The 16113-nt window shown below is 36.2% G+C and overlaps 1 protein-coding gene across 7 annotated transcripts in view; it reads left to right on the top strand.

The window, feature by feature from the left end:
* The window catches only part of RBPJ (recombination signal binding protein for immunoglobulin kappa J region), a 213963-nt gene that overhangs the window by 180734 nt on the left and 17116 nt on the right, over positions 1 to 16113 (top strand). For all 7 annotated transcript variants that reach the window (XM_036994716.2, XM_073237761.1, XM_017675904.3 and 4 more), the window contains 2 exons: positions 226 to 391; positions 5655 to 5829. In XM_036994716.2, coding sequence (XP_036850611.1) covers positions 226 to 391; positions 5655 to 5829 — 341 coding nt within the window. The remainder of the gene's footprint in view (positions 1 to 225; positions 392 to 5654; positions 5830 to 16113) is intronic.

The following is a 16113-nucleotide window of genomic DNA, read 5'->3' as shown; positions in this document are numbered from 1 at the left end:
TGAACAAATACTTTCTTTGTGGAAGGTTTGATTTCTGTGCTGTGGGTATGATTTATATGCATTACAAAAGGCTTCACCCAAATATTTCCTTTGAACTAACTTAATGGAGTTCAGTATGATTTTATATTCATATGTTCAAGAAAAAAAAGGAAATGCTTTCTTGAATCTAATTGCATTGTTCATTTTTGTTTTTTTCGGATACACCCCCCATCCCAATTGTTTCAGGTTTTTTTGCCCTCCTCCTTGTGTGTATCTTATGGGCAGTGGATGGAAGAAAAAAAAAGAACAAATGGAACGAGATGGTTGTTCTGAACAAGAGTCTCAACCATGTGCATTTATTGGAATAGGAAATAGTGACCAAGAAATGCAGCAGCTGAACTTGGAAGGAAAGGTAAATAAAGACTATATTGGTGCACCGTTAAGGGCACCATGGTACCAGAATGTAGTTTCCTTACTTGTTTTGGTGCGTGTTTTCTTTTATGGCTATTGGCAGCAATTTTTTGGATATGTAAATCAGAACTAGAAATAAACTTCTCAAATGGCTGTGGTCTAGACATGATTCATGAAGCTTGAGCTATTGACACCTGACGGTGGTACACAGTAAACTTCCCCAGCTTGCTAACTGTTTTAGCAGTCGGTGAACCAGATTTCCATGGGAAACCAGCAGTTTAAGAGGCTAGTCACTCACCTATCAAACAGGGGTGTGATACTCAACAATGAAAATACATAGTTGAATAGTGTTTTACTCTGCTCTCTTTGTGTTATACGAGAACAAAGTGATACAGATAAATTCTTAGAAACATCGCCTGGGTTATAAAATCATAAGTGTTTTTCTTAGCTTCTGTGTGGACAACTATGCTATAAAACAAAAATGTCCATAGTTAGTTTTACTCAAACTTTTAGGAATTTTCTTTGATTAATCTGCCCAGAGAATGATATCTGTGAATGTCTTACCAATTTCATTTTATGAATTTAGAAAGCACTCCTGTTTTGATCTGTACCCTTAGTATTAAAAAATAGTCCTTTATTGACTTAGCATTCAACTATTACTTTGTTTTAAAATGTGAAAATAGCTAGTCCTTACAAAATAGCTGATCTCAGTGACTCCATGAATTCTTTTAAAATGGTGCATTAAAAGCTATTTTTTCATTCAGTAAATCTTCATTGACTATCTTAGTGTTAGCTATGTTGTCCTTGACATAGGGATAGGGGTTGGAGAATAACGTTGAATGTAATAAGGTAGGTGATTTGTACTCTCAAATTCAATTTTACTCATTTTCTTGGTAACAAGTACAAAGAAGCCTTAATATCAGCCTCCTTCAAATTTGAGTATTTTTATGTCATTTGTTATCTATAATTTCGTCAGTAAGATTTGTCAACTATTAGGTTTGTGATAAAACTACATTGAAGGTTGTTTAATTTTAAAAGAAAGTAGAACAATAAGACATAGTTCTAAATTACGACCTTTGAACCACATTGAAGTGGTGGGTTGATCTAACAGGCCTTAGCCATCTCTCATCTATTTGCCTGTTATACAGAAAGTCTCAGGGTTGTGTGTATCTAAGCTGTACTGCTAGACATTTGGTACTATGAATGATCAGATCACATAGGTGGCAAAAAAATCCAAGGATTTTAGCTACCAGTGTATATAACTATTAATTAAATATCATTGTTCATTTTAAGCAATTCCAGCTTCCAGCAATTTTGAGGGAAGTAATATTAACCCAACAGCATTTCCAGTTGCCTTTCTAAGCATGATAGCTTTAGTATATCTTTCTTCAACTTCTACTGTTATTTCCTTTACCCAAGCCCTAAAAATTCACAGAAGAGGAAAAGAATACCCAAGAGCTTAAGCATTTACTGGTTTTTAAAACACCTACTAATAGGGGAGTGCAATGTCTATAAGCCAAAATTATATGTTAATATTTAGTTTTAATGAAAAATGCTATTAGAGACATCTGTATAAAGTTAAACTTTTTGAGCATCAGCAAAAAACATTCCAGGCAGAAAGAGCAAACATAATCATGAGCTTGGAGCATAAAGGCAAAAGAACATGGTATGTTTGGGCCCAAGGTAGATAGAGATGGGCCAAGCAAGCAGTTAGATGCTGAACTTCAGAAAGAGGCACTTTGCTCCTGTCTGTCTCACTTAACCTCCATTTATTTAAGGTAGTACTATTTTCTTTCAACAGTCCGTTCACTGAATAGTATAGTATAACTACACCTTATTGAAAAAGAAGGGATATTTACTTGGCATTGCTGGGTATTTGTACTTATTTTAATGTTCATTACAACAAAATGAACATTATATATAGACCTTATTTTTATGGCCATGACATTTGATTGTATGTTGGCGATATTTTGGATCTGAGGTTTCCTTTAATGTTCTCTTTATTCCCCTAAATAGTTGGAGCTAGGTAAGCTATACAACATGAAGTACTTCCCTAATTAGTACACTTCTGTTTTTCTTATTTTTAAAAATTGCATCCTTGCACCTCTCTTGCTAATGTTGTTTTGTTTTTGTAATTCAAGTACTACAATTCAGGTATTTCCACAATACTTCTGAAGCATTAGGTCTAGTATTTTTCATTTCAGGGGAAATCTTATTACCACCTAAAGATTAATCTTCAAAGAGTTGGTTTTTTTTGAGAGGGCATCTCTCATATTTATTGATCAAATGGTTGTTAACAACAATAAAATTCTGTATAGGGGACTCAATGCACAATCATTAATCAACCCCAAGCCTAGTTCTCAACAGTCTCCAATCTTCTGAAGCATAACGAACAAGTTCTTACATGGTGAACAAATTCTTACATAGTGATTAAGTTCTTACATGGTGAACAGTGCAAAGGCAGTCATCACAGAAACTTTCGGTTTTGATCACACATTATGAACTATAAACAATCAGGTCAAATATGAATATTCGTTTGATTTTTATACTTGATTTATATGTGAATCCCACATTTCTCCCTTATTATTGTTATTATTATTTTTAATAAAATGCTGAAGTGGTAGGTAGATGCAAGATAAAGGTAGAAAACATAGTTTAGTGCTGTAAGAGGGCAAATGTAGATGATCAGGTGTGTGCCTATAGACTAAGTATTAATCCAAGCTAGACAAGGGCAACAAAACATCCACAGATGCAGAAGATTTCTCTCAAAACAGAGGTGGGGTGGGGTTCTAAGCCTCACCTCTGTTGATCCCCAATTTCTCACCTGATGGCCCCCCTGCGACTGTGCCTGTCTTAGGTTGTTCCTCTCTTGAGGAATCTTACCCGTCCAAAGAGTTGTTTTTAAGTTAACTTTTTAAGTTTAGTATTTGTAAAAAGATTTTTTATGTCATTTTTTATTCTAGAGTTTTGTTAGCTAATTTAGTGGATTGGTATGATGATGTAAATGTAACTTTAGTTTTTATTTACTTACCTTAAAGCCATACTTTTTCTGAGTCAGTAATTTTTTTCTTCTTACAGAATTTGAGTAATTTGTGGAAAATGGCTTTTACGGTTTTTTTTTTTTTAATAATAAGGTTATCTCAGGTAGATCTCTTTTTTTATGGATTCAGACTACTCATTTTTGTAATTAGGGATATATTAACCTTTTTTTTTGCCACAGAAATATGTTTTGCTTTTTCTAAACAAAGCCTTTTGTGTAGACTTCTTAGAATTCAACCTTCTCTGCTTTTTTTCTCTTTCCTGTTTACCAATCTGTCTAATTTTTGCTAGATTTCAGTGTTTTCTCTTTTCTGATATAGATCATATCCCTTAATGTTAACACTCAAATTAGGTGATTTCAACATTTCTAAGTTTTCCCATTAAACTGTAATTGCCTTCATTTAAATACACATTTCATTTCTTCCCTGTGACTATCTCTTCAGTATATATAGATACCCATTTTCCAAGACTTTGTCTTATGTTCAGAACAGTTCCATAGTTTAGGTTTAATTTGACTCAGTGTTTTTTAAAGAGTGGCAGACCCATGGTGCCAGCCATAGCATCTCTGAGTGCATGGAGATCCTTGGGTGAAAGGAGCTGTGTGAATACAAGGGATTTTTGTATTTTATATTTTTATATTTCTTATTACCATTGTTACCTCTATCTTAATTTTGTCTTCCGCAGAACAAAACATCTCAAAGCTTTTACCACATTTTAATTTATACAACTTGAGTATAAAATATTCAGGATCGCACACATACTTTCTCATGTAGCTTTGCTATTGATAAATGAAATAAACTATGGTGTTATTTTTGTTCTGCGACTAAAATTGCCTGTGATTAAAATTTTTAAAGATTAAAAATTTAGAGTACATTAGCTGTTTCCTAACTGTGGCATTTGCCCTGCTTTTTAAAAGGAAGACACAGCAGAAGTGGTAAATTTGTTTAGTCTAATTTTAATTGATCTTCTAGAAAATGTCATTATTTTACATATGTAAGCTGTGTTTGAGCATCATTTACCCAGTCTGGAAAAGGAAATCAATAATTTAGTCCCTTCCCTGGTTCACAGGGATCTGGAAAATAGGAAATATTTTAGAATTGTCATACGTATTTGAAATACCCTTGACCCTTGAAGAACATGGGCATTCAGGGCAACAACCACCCCCCACCACCACCACCCCACTTAGTTGAAAATCTGCATATAACTTTTAAGTCACCAAAAACTTAACTAATAGTGTACTGTTGACCAGAACCCTTACCAATAACATAAACAGTCAATTAACATGTACTTTGTATATGATAATAATACTATATTCTTACAATGAAATAAGCTAGAAAAAAGAAAATGTATTTTCTCAAATTGTTGCACATCTCCAAAAATGTTTCCAATGCATTTACTGGAAAAAATCCATATATAAGTAAACCTGCACAGTTCAAAACCATGTTGTTCAAGGGTCAGCAATTATGACAGAATTTTGAGTGTGCTGATTTTGCAAGTGCTGTAACTCTTGAATATTACCTTTTCAGTTACAAGAATTTATTTTCTGGCAGCTGTGTTGATTTTCTCTAGTACTTTTAAATTCAGTTCTTTTGGTGATACGATATGAATTATCCCAGTGGGCAAAGTTAAATATTTCTGTATAAGAGTTGTTTATACTCACATAATCCCTTTCTGGCATAGAATATTTTATAATATTTCAGTTGGTCTAACATTATTTTCCTCTGACATGGATGGCTACTCTTAAGTGTTCAGCTATGCAAAGAAAAGCAGTATATATACTTATTTTGAGAAGGACCACTGCTAAAAATCTTTTATAGAATTTGATCAAATTCTGATGCCCTATTTATATGTTGTTGTTTTGTTTGTTGATCGGTTTTTGCAGAAATAAACTCATGGATTTTTTTTTTTTAGTTTTAATATTCTATTTTTAAAAATTGCTGTAGCAATAATTTGGTGATATAAGTGGAGAACTGTTGTGCCACAAGAAAAGAGGATTCTTTTTAAAGTCTCTTAAAGAGGATAAAATGGATCACAATGTTAATATGTTATAGACTTGATAAAGGGGACTATTTTGTAATTTCAGTAATTTTTAAAGTTGGGTTTATCAACTAGTCATTGAAATCATTGCATTTAAGCCCAATGAAACCTACCCGTGGCCATCCTGAGTTGTAGATATATAACCAGAGAGGTTTGGGTTCTGTTAAAACTTTCCTTTTCTTTCACAGAACTATTGTACCGCCAAAACGTTGTACATATCTGATTCAGACAAGAGAAAGCACTTCATGTTGTCTGTAAAGATGTTCTATGGCAACAGTGATGACATTGGTGTGTTTCTCAGCAAGCGGATAAAAGTCATCTCCAAACCTTCCAAAAAGAAGCAGTCATTGAAAAATGCTGACTGTATGTATACTCAAGATTTCTTTTCTGGACCCAACTCCCAGCATGAAGTAATAACACAAATTTGACTTTTTTTTTTCTTAATTAAAAATTGCTTTTTGATAGCCAGTTCATTCCTTACTAATATTTTTGTGGCCCTCACATTATCTGAAACTAAACTGTCACATTCATTTAGTATTGCTGTTTCTTGTCTTCTCTTTTTTTTAATTGCAAATGAGCAATACCTAGTCTAAGGTAATGGTTCTCAACCAGAACTGGTTCCTCACTGCTCCACAGAAGCATTTGGGGAAATGGGAGTTGTTTTTTCCTTTTGCTGTCACAGTAACTAGAGGGCATAATGTTACACTGAGTGTCTTGGGCCAGTGGCTCTATATGTTCTTCCATGGTCAAGATAGGAATCCTTCCACAAAAAATCAATCCACTGAGAATATCAAAAAAACCTCTTTGAGAAATATTATTGTTGTATCAATTGGACTTTAGAACGCCATCCTGGGAACCTAAACAAAAGTTTTAACATGGTTGCTCTGAGAAAAACTGCTATCTCATCAGCAAGTTTTTAGACGACCGAAGATAAATGATTTGAAATTATACATTTCTCAGTGTGTTTTTCTGTTTTTTTAACTTGTTCTTAGGAAAAGTTTAAAACTTACATAAAATGGAGAAAGTCATATAAGGTGACCATCCACCAGACCTCAACAGGTTTTCCCAGTTCTGATTGATTCATCATTTCTTTCACTGCTTCCTCCTCTAGCTGCTGGAATATTTTGATATAAATCTCAGCCACCCTATCCTTTTAACCACCATTTCTGAAGTAGTGACTCTCTAACAGATAACTATCTTTTTAAATATCATTATACCTAATAAAGTTGATAGTAGTATTTTAATACCAATGAAAAGCCAATCTACATGCAGATTTATCACATTGTCTCAGAAATACGGTTTCACAGTTGTGGTTTTTTGTGTATGTATGTATGTATGTTTTTTATTTATTTATTTTTACTTAAAGTGTCATTGATACACAATCTTATGAAGGTTTCACATGAACAACATCTTGGTTTCAGCATTCACCCATATTATAAGTCCCTCCAACCCCATTGCAGTCACTTTCTGTCAGCATAGTAAGATGCTATAGAGTCATTAATTGTCTTCTCTGTGCTGTACTACCTTTCCTATGACCTACCTATATTGTTGTTCCTAATTATAGTGCCCCTTAATCCCCTTCTCATTCCCTTCTACCCACCCTCACCAACCTCTTCCCTTTGGAAACTGCCAGGCCCTCCTTGGAGTCTGTGAGTCTGCTGCTGTTTTGTTCCTTCAGTTTTGCTTTGTTGGTTTATTCCACAAATGAGTGAAATCATTTAATACTTGTCTTTCTCTGCCTAGGTTATTTCACTGAGCATAATACCCTCTAGTTCCATCCATGTTGTTGCAAATGGTAGGATTTGTTTTCTTTTTATGGCTGAATAATATTCCATGGTGTATATGTACCACATTTTCTTCATTCATCTATTGATGGACACTTAGGTTGCTTCCATTTCTTGGCTATTGTAAATAGTGCTGAGATAAACATAGGGGCACTTATGTCTTTTAGAATCAGGGGTCTTGTTTTCTTGGGTATATTCCTAGGAGTGGAATTCCTGGGTCAAATGGTATTTCTATTTTTAGTTTTTTGAGGAACCTCTACACTGCTTTCCACAATGGTTGAACTAATTTACATTCCCACCAACAGGTAGGAGGGTTCTCCTTTCTTCATTTCCTCACCAGCATTTGTTGTTTCTTGTCTTTTGGATGTTGGCCATCATAACTGGTGTGAGGTGATATCTCATTGTGGTTTTAATTCATATTTCCTTGATGATTAGCAATGTGGACCATCTTTTCATGTGCTTGTTGGCCATCTGAATTTCTTCTTTGGAGAAGTGTCTGTTTAGATTCTCTGCCCATTTTTTAATCACGTTAGTTGTTTTTTGGGTGTTGAGGTGTGTGAGTTCTTTATATATTTTGGATGTTTATCCCTTACCTGTTAAATCACTTACAAATATATTCTCCCATGCTGTAGGATGCCTTTTTGTTCTGCTGATGGTGTCCTTTGCTGTACAGAGCTGTTTAGTTCGATGTAGTCCCATATATTCATTTTTTATTATTCTGTTCAGGAAAAAGTTGCTCATATTTATATTCAGTAGATTTTTGTCTATGTTTTCTTCTTATGAGTTTTGTTGTTTCATGACTTACATTCAGTTCTTTGATCCGTATCGGGTTTACTTTTGTGTATGGAATTATATAATCCAGTTTCATTGTCTTGCATGTAGCTGTCCAATTTTGCCAACACCAGTTTTTGAAAAGACTGTCTTTTCACCATTGTATATCCATGGCTCCTTTATTGTATATTAATTGGCCATATATGTGTGGAATTTATATCTGGACTCTCTTTTCTGTTCCATTGATCTATGGGTCTGCTCTTGTACCAGTATCAAATTGTTTTGATTACTGTGGCTTTGTAATAGAGCTTGAAGTTTTGGAGCATAATCCCCCCAGCTTTGTTCTTCCTTCTCAGAATTGCTTTGGTTTTTCGGGGTCTTTTGTGGTTCCATATGAATTTTAGAACTATTTGTCCTAGTTCATTGAAGCATGCTGTTGGTATTTTAATGGGGATTGCATTGAATCTGTAAATTGCTTTAGGCAGGATGGTCATTTTGATAATATGAATTCTTCCTATCCATGAGAATGGGATATATTTCCATTTATTGGTGTCATCTTTAATTTCTCTGATGAGCATCTTGTAGTTTTTAGGGTATAGGTCTTTCACCTCCTTGGTTAGTTTTATTCCTTAGTATTTTATTCTGTTTGATGCAGTTACAAATTGGAGTTGTTTTCCTGATTTCTCTTTCTGCTAGCTCACTGTTAATATATGGAAATGCAGCAGATTCTGCATATTAATTTTGCATCCTGCAACTTTGCTGAATTCAGTTATTAGTTCTAGTATCTTTTGGGTGGATTCTTTAGGGTTTTTTATGTACAGTATCATGTCATCTGCAAATAGGGACAGTTTAACTTCCTCATTACCAATCTGGATGCCTTTTATTTCTCTGTATTGTCTGATTGTCGTGTCCAGGACCTCCAGTACTATGTTGAATAAAAGTGGGGAGAGTGGCACATTGTCTTGGTCCCAGTCTTAGAGGAAAAGCTTTCAGCTTTTTGCTGTTAAGTATGATATTGGCTGTGGGTTTGTCATATATGGCCTTTATTACGTTGAGGTACTTACCCTCTATACCCATTTTGTTGAGTTTTTTTATCATGAATGGATCTTGAATCTTGTCAGATGCTTTTTCAGCATCTGTTGAGATGATCATATGATTTTTGCCATTTTTGTTGTTGTATGATGTTCACAGATTTTCAGATATAACCATCCTTGCATCCCTGGAATGAATCCCACTTGATCATGATGGATGAATTTTTTGATGTATTTTTTAATTCAGTTTGCTAATATTTTGTTGAGGGTTTTGCATCTATGTTGGTCTGTAATTTTCTTTTTTTGTGGTGTCTTTGTCTGGTTTTCATATTTGAGTGATGCTGTCTTCATAGACTGAGTTTTGAAGTATTCCCTCCTACTCTACTTTTTGTAACACTTTAAGGAGGATGGGTATTAGGTCTTCCTTAAATGTTTGTTGAAATTCAGCAGTAAAGCCATCTTGTCCAGATGTTTTATTCTTAGGTAGTGTTTTGATTACCAATTCTATTTCATTGCTGGCAATTGGTCAGTTCAGATTGCTGTTTCTTCCTGCATCAGTCTTGAAAGATTGTATTTATCTAGAAAGTTGTGCATTTCTTCTAGGTTATCCAGTTTGTTGGCCTGCGATTTTTCATAGTATTCTATAATAATTCTTTGTATTTCCATGGTGTCCATAGTGATTTTTCCTTTCTCATTTTCTGATTATGTTTATGTGTGTACACTGTCTTTTTTTCTTGATAAGACTGGGTAGTGGTTTATCTGTTACATTTATTTTCTCAAAAAAAAACAGCTCAAGTTTTCAGTGATTCTTTATTGTTTTGTTCTTCTCAATATTCCTTATTTATGCTCTGATCTTTATTGTGTCCCTCCTACTGACTTTAGGCCTCATTTGCTCTTCTTTTTCTAGTTTCAATAATTGTGAGTTTAGACTGTTCATATGGGATTGTTCTTATTTCTTAAGGTAAGCCTGTATTGCTATATATACTTTCTCTTAGAACTGCTTTCTCTGCATCCCACGGATTGGGCTGTTGAGTTGTTTTCACTTGTCTCCATATATTGCATGATCTGTTTTTTGGGGGTCATTGATCCTCTAATTATTTAGGAGCATGTTGTTAAGCCTCCATGCATTTGTGGGCTTTTTGTTTTCTTTGCACAATTTATTTCTAGTTTCATACATTTGTGGTCTGAGAAGCTGGTTGGCACAATTTCAATGTTTCTGAATTTACTGAGGCTCTTTTTGTGGCTTAGTATGTGATCCATTTTGGAAAATGTTCCATGTACATTTGAGAAGAATGTGTATCCTGCTGCTTTTGGGTGGAGTGTTCTGTATATGTCTGTTAGGTCCATCCATTCTAATGCAGTGTTCAGTGCCTCTGTCTCCTTACTTGTTTTCTGTCTGGTTGATCTGTCTTTTGGAGTGAGTGGTGCTCAAGTCTCCTAAAATGAATGCATTGCATTCTATTTCCCCCGTTTAATTCTGTTTGTTTCACATATTTAGGTGCTTCCTTATTTGGTGCATAGATATTTATAATGGTTATATCCTCTTGTGGACTGACCCCTTTATCATTATGTAATGTCCTTTTCTGTCTCTTGTTATTTTGTTTTGAAATCTATGTTGTCTGATATAAGTACTGCTACTCCTGCTTTTTTCTTCTTATTATTTGCATGAGATACCTTTTTCCATCCCTTCACTTTTAGTCTGTCATTATGTCTTTGGGTTTGAAGTCTTTTGTAGGCAGCATATTGATGAGTCTTGTTTCTTTATTAATTCTGCCATTCTGTGTCTTTTGATTGTGTACTCAGTCCATTTACATTTAAGGTGATTGTTGATAGATATGTACTTACTGCCATGTAGGCTTTAGATTTGTGGTTACCAAAGGTTCTAGAGCAGCTTCTATACTGTCTAACAGTCTGACTTAACTCACTTATTATGCTATTTTAAACACAATCTAAAGGTTATTTTTCTTACTCCCCTTCTTCTTCCTCCTCCACTCTTTATATATTAGGTGTCATATTTTGTACTCTTTGTGTATGTCTTGACTTTGTGAGTAGTTGATTTAATTTTTTATTTGCTTAGTAATTAATTGGCCTACTTTATTGTGGTTTTATTTTCTCTGGTGACAGCTATTTAGCCTTAGGAGCACTTCCATCTAGAGCAGTCCCTTTAGGATACACTGTAGAGACAGTGTGTGGGTGGTGAATTCCTTCAACTTTTGCTTATCTGGAAATTGTTTAAGCCCTGCTTCATATTTAAATGATAATCTTGCTGGGTAGAGTACGCTTGGTTGGAGACCCTTCTGGGTCATTACATTAAATATATCATGCCACTACCTTCTGGCCTGTAAGCTTTCTGCTGATAAGTCTGATAGTCTGATGGGCTTTCCTTTCGAAGTGATAATTTTTCTCTCTCTGGTTTCAATACTCTCTCCTTGTCCTTGATCTTTGCCATTTTAACTATTATATGTCTTTGTGTTGTCTTCCTATGGTTCCTTGTGTTGGGAGATCTTTGCACTTCCATGACCTGAGAGACTGTTTCATTCCCCATATTGGGGAAGTTTTCAGAAATTATTACCTCAAACAGACTTTCTATCCCTTTTTCTCTCTTCTTCCTCCGGTAAACCTATAATGCGAATATTGTTCCATTTGGATTGGTCTCACAACTCTCATTATTCTTTCATTTCTTGAGATCCTTTTTTTTCTGGGTGCCTCAGCTTCTTTGTTTTCCTGTTCTCTAATTTCAATTTCATTTACCATCTTCTCTATCTCATCTAATTTACTTTTAAATCCCTCTATTGTTTCATTTCAGATACTGTATTTTTCAAAGTTTCTATCTCTTTGTTGAAGTCCTCCCTGAGATTCTGAATTTTTTTCTCTAGCTCCGTGAGCATGTTTGTGACTTTTATTTTGAAATCTTGATCAAGAAGATTAGTGATTTCAGTTTCACTAAGCCCTCTTTCTGGCATTTTTTTGTTTGGATCAAATTCCTCTGTCTCTTCCTATTTTTTTGTGTGTTTTTTATGGGATAATAGATTTGTGTAGGAGGAACCCTCTAGTGTCCAGAAGCTCTACTCTCTGGAGCTGCCGAGCGTCTTCAGCAATTGCAGGGGTCACAGGTGTGCGGAACTGGCACCTGCCTGGAGAAAAGAATTCTTTCTTGCATTACCAGCTGTAAGGCCTTCCTCCACTGCCAGGTCCAGAGGGGCAAGCATATAGGGAGTAGTCTCTGCTACACCCCTGTAGGTGCTGTAAGTGGGGACACCCTCCACCTGGTCTGGCATGATGGCAGGGGCAGCATGTATGCAGGACTGGTGCCTGCTGGGAGGAGGTAGCAGCAGGCTGTGTACTGCAGTGGAAGTGGGGGAAGCTCTAGCTGCATATCCAGTCAGAGCAGTGGAGCATCTGAAGCTCCTGAGAGTTCACAACCTGCTGAGCTGAGTGTGCTGGTATGATATTATCTACCTGCCCTTTTTCTCCTGAACACCAAGTTCTGTGTAATCTTTGCCCCTTTAGTGCCCCTCTTGCTGCTGGGAAGTCTTTCAAACTGCCAACCTTTCTTGAGTCCCATAGGACTGGTTGTGTTGTACCTGTTCTCCACAAGCAGCTGGAATCTCAGTGTCTCTGAGTATTCCACCCGTCTTTGCGTTCTAACCCCAGTAATCTCCAGAACACCCTGTAATGTGGGTTTGTGCTCCTGGTGCAGATTTCCAGGGCTGGGTGTTCAGTAGTCCTGGGCTTCTACTCCCTCCCTACTCTGTTTCTCTTCCTCCTGCCTACGGGCTGTGGTGGAGATGAGGGCTTGGGTCCTGCCAGATGGTGGCTTTACTACTAAATGATTTCCTGTGAGTTCTTCGCTTTTCCCCAGTTGTAGGCAGTCAGCTTCTGCAGTCTTGGGGTTACTTTTTCAGCATTAGTTGTATTTGCTGTATTTTCGGGTTTTATGTGATTATGGGAGGAGGTTTCTCCCTCACTTCTCATGTGCCATCTTTTTCCCCTCAGCAACATGTGCTTTTTAAATAGCTGGATCCATATGTTTTTATCTGTAATAGTTTCTTCTCTCCCCCAACATCCTCTTATTTCTTCCATGTCATTTATTGAAGAAACTGGGCATTTTTCCTGTGAGATTTTCATGTTCTGGATATGGCTGGTTGATTATTTCTCGGTTTCTCATGTTTTCTATGCACTGTCCATTAGACCTAAAGACTTTTATTTTAGAGTTAGTGAGTCCTATATATGTTCATTTCCATCAAATCAGAAGTTATATAATATTGAATTTTTCCACTTCCTGTCACATTAAGATTAATTATAGTAAGCTGAGCTGTTAGACTAATCCATCCATTATAAATCAGCAGGCTTTACTCAAATGATTTTAGAAGCCATTCATGATGGCTGCTTAAATCCAGTATATCATTAAAGGCTGCAAAATGACTTTTCTAATTCTTTTATATTTTATTTTTTTTATTTTGGTATCATTAATCTACAATTACATGAAGAACATTATGTTAACTAGGCTCCGCCCTTCACCAAGTCCCCCCCACATACCCCTTCATAGTCACTGTCCATCTGTGTAGTAAGATGCTGTAAAATCACTACTTGTCTTCTCTGTGTTGCACAGCCCTCCCCATGACCCCCATGCACCATACATGCTAATCGTAATGCCCCCTTTCTTTTTCCCCGCCCTTATTCCTCTCTTCCCACCCATCCTACCCAGTCCCTTTCCCTTTTGTAACTGTTAGTCCATTCTTGGGTTCTGTGATTCTGCTGCTGTTTTGTTCCTTCAGTTTTTGTTTGTTCTTATACTCCACATATGAGTGAAATCATTTGGTACTTGTCTTTCTCCACCTGGTTTATTTCACTAAGCATAATACCCTCTAGCTCCATCCATGTTGTTGTGAATGGTAGGATCTGTTTTTTTCTTATGGCTGAGTAATATTCCATTGTGTGTATGTACCACATCTTCTTTATCCATTCATCTACTGATGGACATTTAGGTTGCTTCCATATCTTGGCTATTGTAAATAGTGCAGCGATAAACATAGGGGTGCATCTGTCTTTTTCAAACTGGAGTGCTGCATTCTTAGGGTAATTCTTAAAGTGGAATTCCTGGGTCAAATGGTATTTCTATTTTGAGCATTCTGAGGAACTTCCATACTGCTTTCCACAGTGGTTGAACTAATTTACATTCCCACCAGCAGTGTAGGAGGGTTCCCCTTTCTCTACAACCTTGCCAACATTTGTTGTTGTTTGTCTTTTCTATGATGGTGATCCTTACTGGGTGTGAGGTGATATCTCATTGTGGTTTTAATTTGCATTTCTCTGATGATTAGCGATGTGGAGCATCTTTTCATGTGTCTGTTGGCCATCTGGATTTCTTCTTTAGAGAACTGTCTATTCAGCTCTTCTGCCCATTTTTTAATTGGATTATTTGCTTTTTGTTTGTTGAGGAGTGTGAGCTCTTTATATATTTTGGGTGTCAATACTTTATCGGATCTGTCATTTATGAATATATTCTCCCATACTGTAGAATACCTTTTTGTTCTATTGTTGGTGTCCTTTGCTGTACAGAAGCTTTTTAGCTTGATATGGTCCCACTTGCTCATTTTTGCCTTTGTTTCCCTTGCCTGGGGAGATATGTTCATGAAGAGGTCACTCATGTTTATGTCCATGAGATTTTTGCCTATATTTTTTTCTAAGAGTTTTATGGTTTCATGACTTACATTCAGGTCTTTGATCCATTTCTAATTTACTTTTGTGTATGGGGTTAGACAGTGATCCAGTTTCATTCTCTTACATGTAGCTGTCCAGTTTTGCCAGCACCATCTGTTGAAGAGACTGTCATTTCCCCATTGTATGTCCATGGCTCCTTTATCGTATATTAATTGGCCATATATGTTTGGGTTAATTTCTGGAGTCTCTTTTCTGTTCCACTGGTCTGTGGCTCTGTTCTTGTGCCAGTACCAAATTGTCTTGATTACTGTGGCTTTGTAGTAGAGCTTGAAGTTGGGGAGCGAGATCCCCCACACTTTATTCTTCCTTCTCAGGATTGCTTTGGCTATTTGGGGTCTTTGGCGGTTCCATATGAATTTTTGAACTATTTGTTCCAGTTCATTGAAGAATGTTGCTGGTAATTTGATAGGGATTGCATCGAATCTGTATATTACTTTGGGCAGGATGGCCATTTTGACGATATTAATTCTTCCTAGCCAGGAGAATGGGATGAGTTTCCATTTGTTAGTGTCCCCTTTAATTTCTCTTAAGAGTGTCTTGTAGTTTTCAGGGTATAGGTCTTTCACTTCCTTGGTTAAGTTTATTCCTAGGTATTTTATTCTTTTGGATGCAATTGTGAATGGAATTGTTTTCCTGATTTCTCTTTCTATTAGTTCATTGTTAGTGTATAGGAAAGCCACAGATTTCTGTGTGTTAATTTTGTACCCTGCAACTTTGCTGAATTTCGATATTAGTTTTGGTAGTTTTGGAGTGGAGTCTTTAGGGTTTTTTATGTACAATATCATGTCATCTACAAATAGTGACAGTTTAACTTCTTCTTTACCAATCTGGATTCCTTGTATTTCTTTGTTTTGTCTGATTGCGGTGGCTAGGACCTCCAGTACTATGTTGAATAACAGTGGGGTGAGTGGGCATCCCTGTCTTGTTCCCGATCTCAGAGGAAAAGCTTTCAGCCTCTCGCTGTTCAGTATGATGTTAGCTGTGGGTTTATCATATATGGCCTTTATTATGTTGAGGTACTTACCCTCTATGCCCATTTTGTTGAGAGTTTTTATCATGAATGGATGTTGAATTTTGTCGAATGCTTTTTCAGCATCTATGAAGATGATCATGTGGTTTTTGTCCTTCTTTTTGTTGATGTGGTGGATGATGTTGATGGATTTTCGAATGTTGTACCATCCTTGCATCCCTGGGATGAATCCCACTTGGTCATGGTGTATGATCCTCGATGTATTTTTGAATTCGGTTTGCTAATATTTTTTGAGTATTTTTGCATCTATGTTCATCAGGGATATTGGTCTGTAGTTTTCTTTTTTGGTGGGGTCTTTGCCTGGTTT

The sequence above is a fragment of the Manis javanica genome, chromosome 5 (assembly GCF_040802235.1).
Source record: "Manis javanica isolate MJ-LG chromosome 5, MJ_LKY, whole genome shotgun sequence".
In the NCBI taxonomy this organism is placed as follows: domain Eukaryota; kingdom Metazoa; phylum Chordata; class Mammalia; order Pholidota; family Manidae; genus Manis; species Manis javanica.
This window is presented reverse-complemented; position numbering and strand designations above follow the sequence as displayed.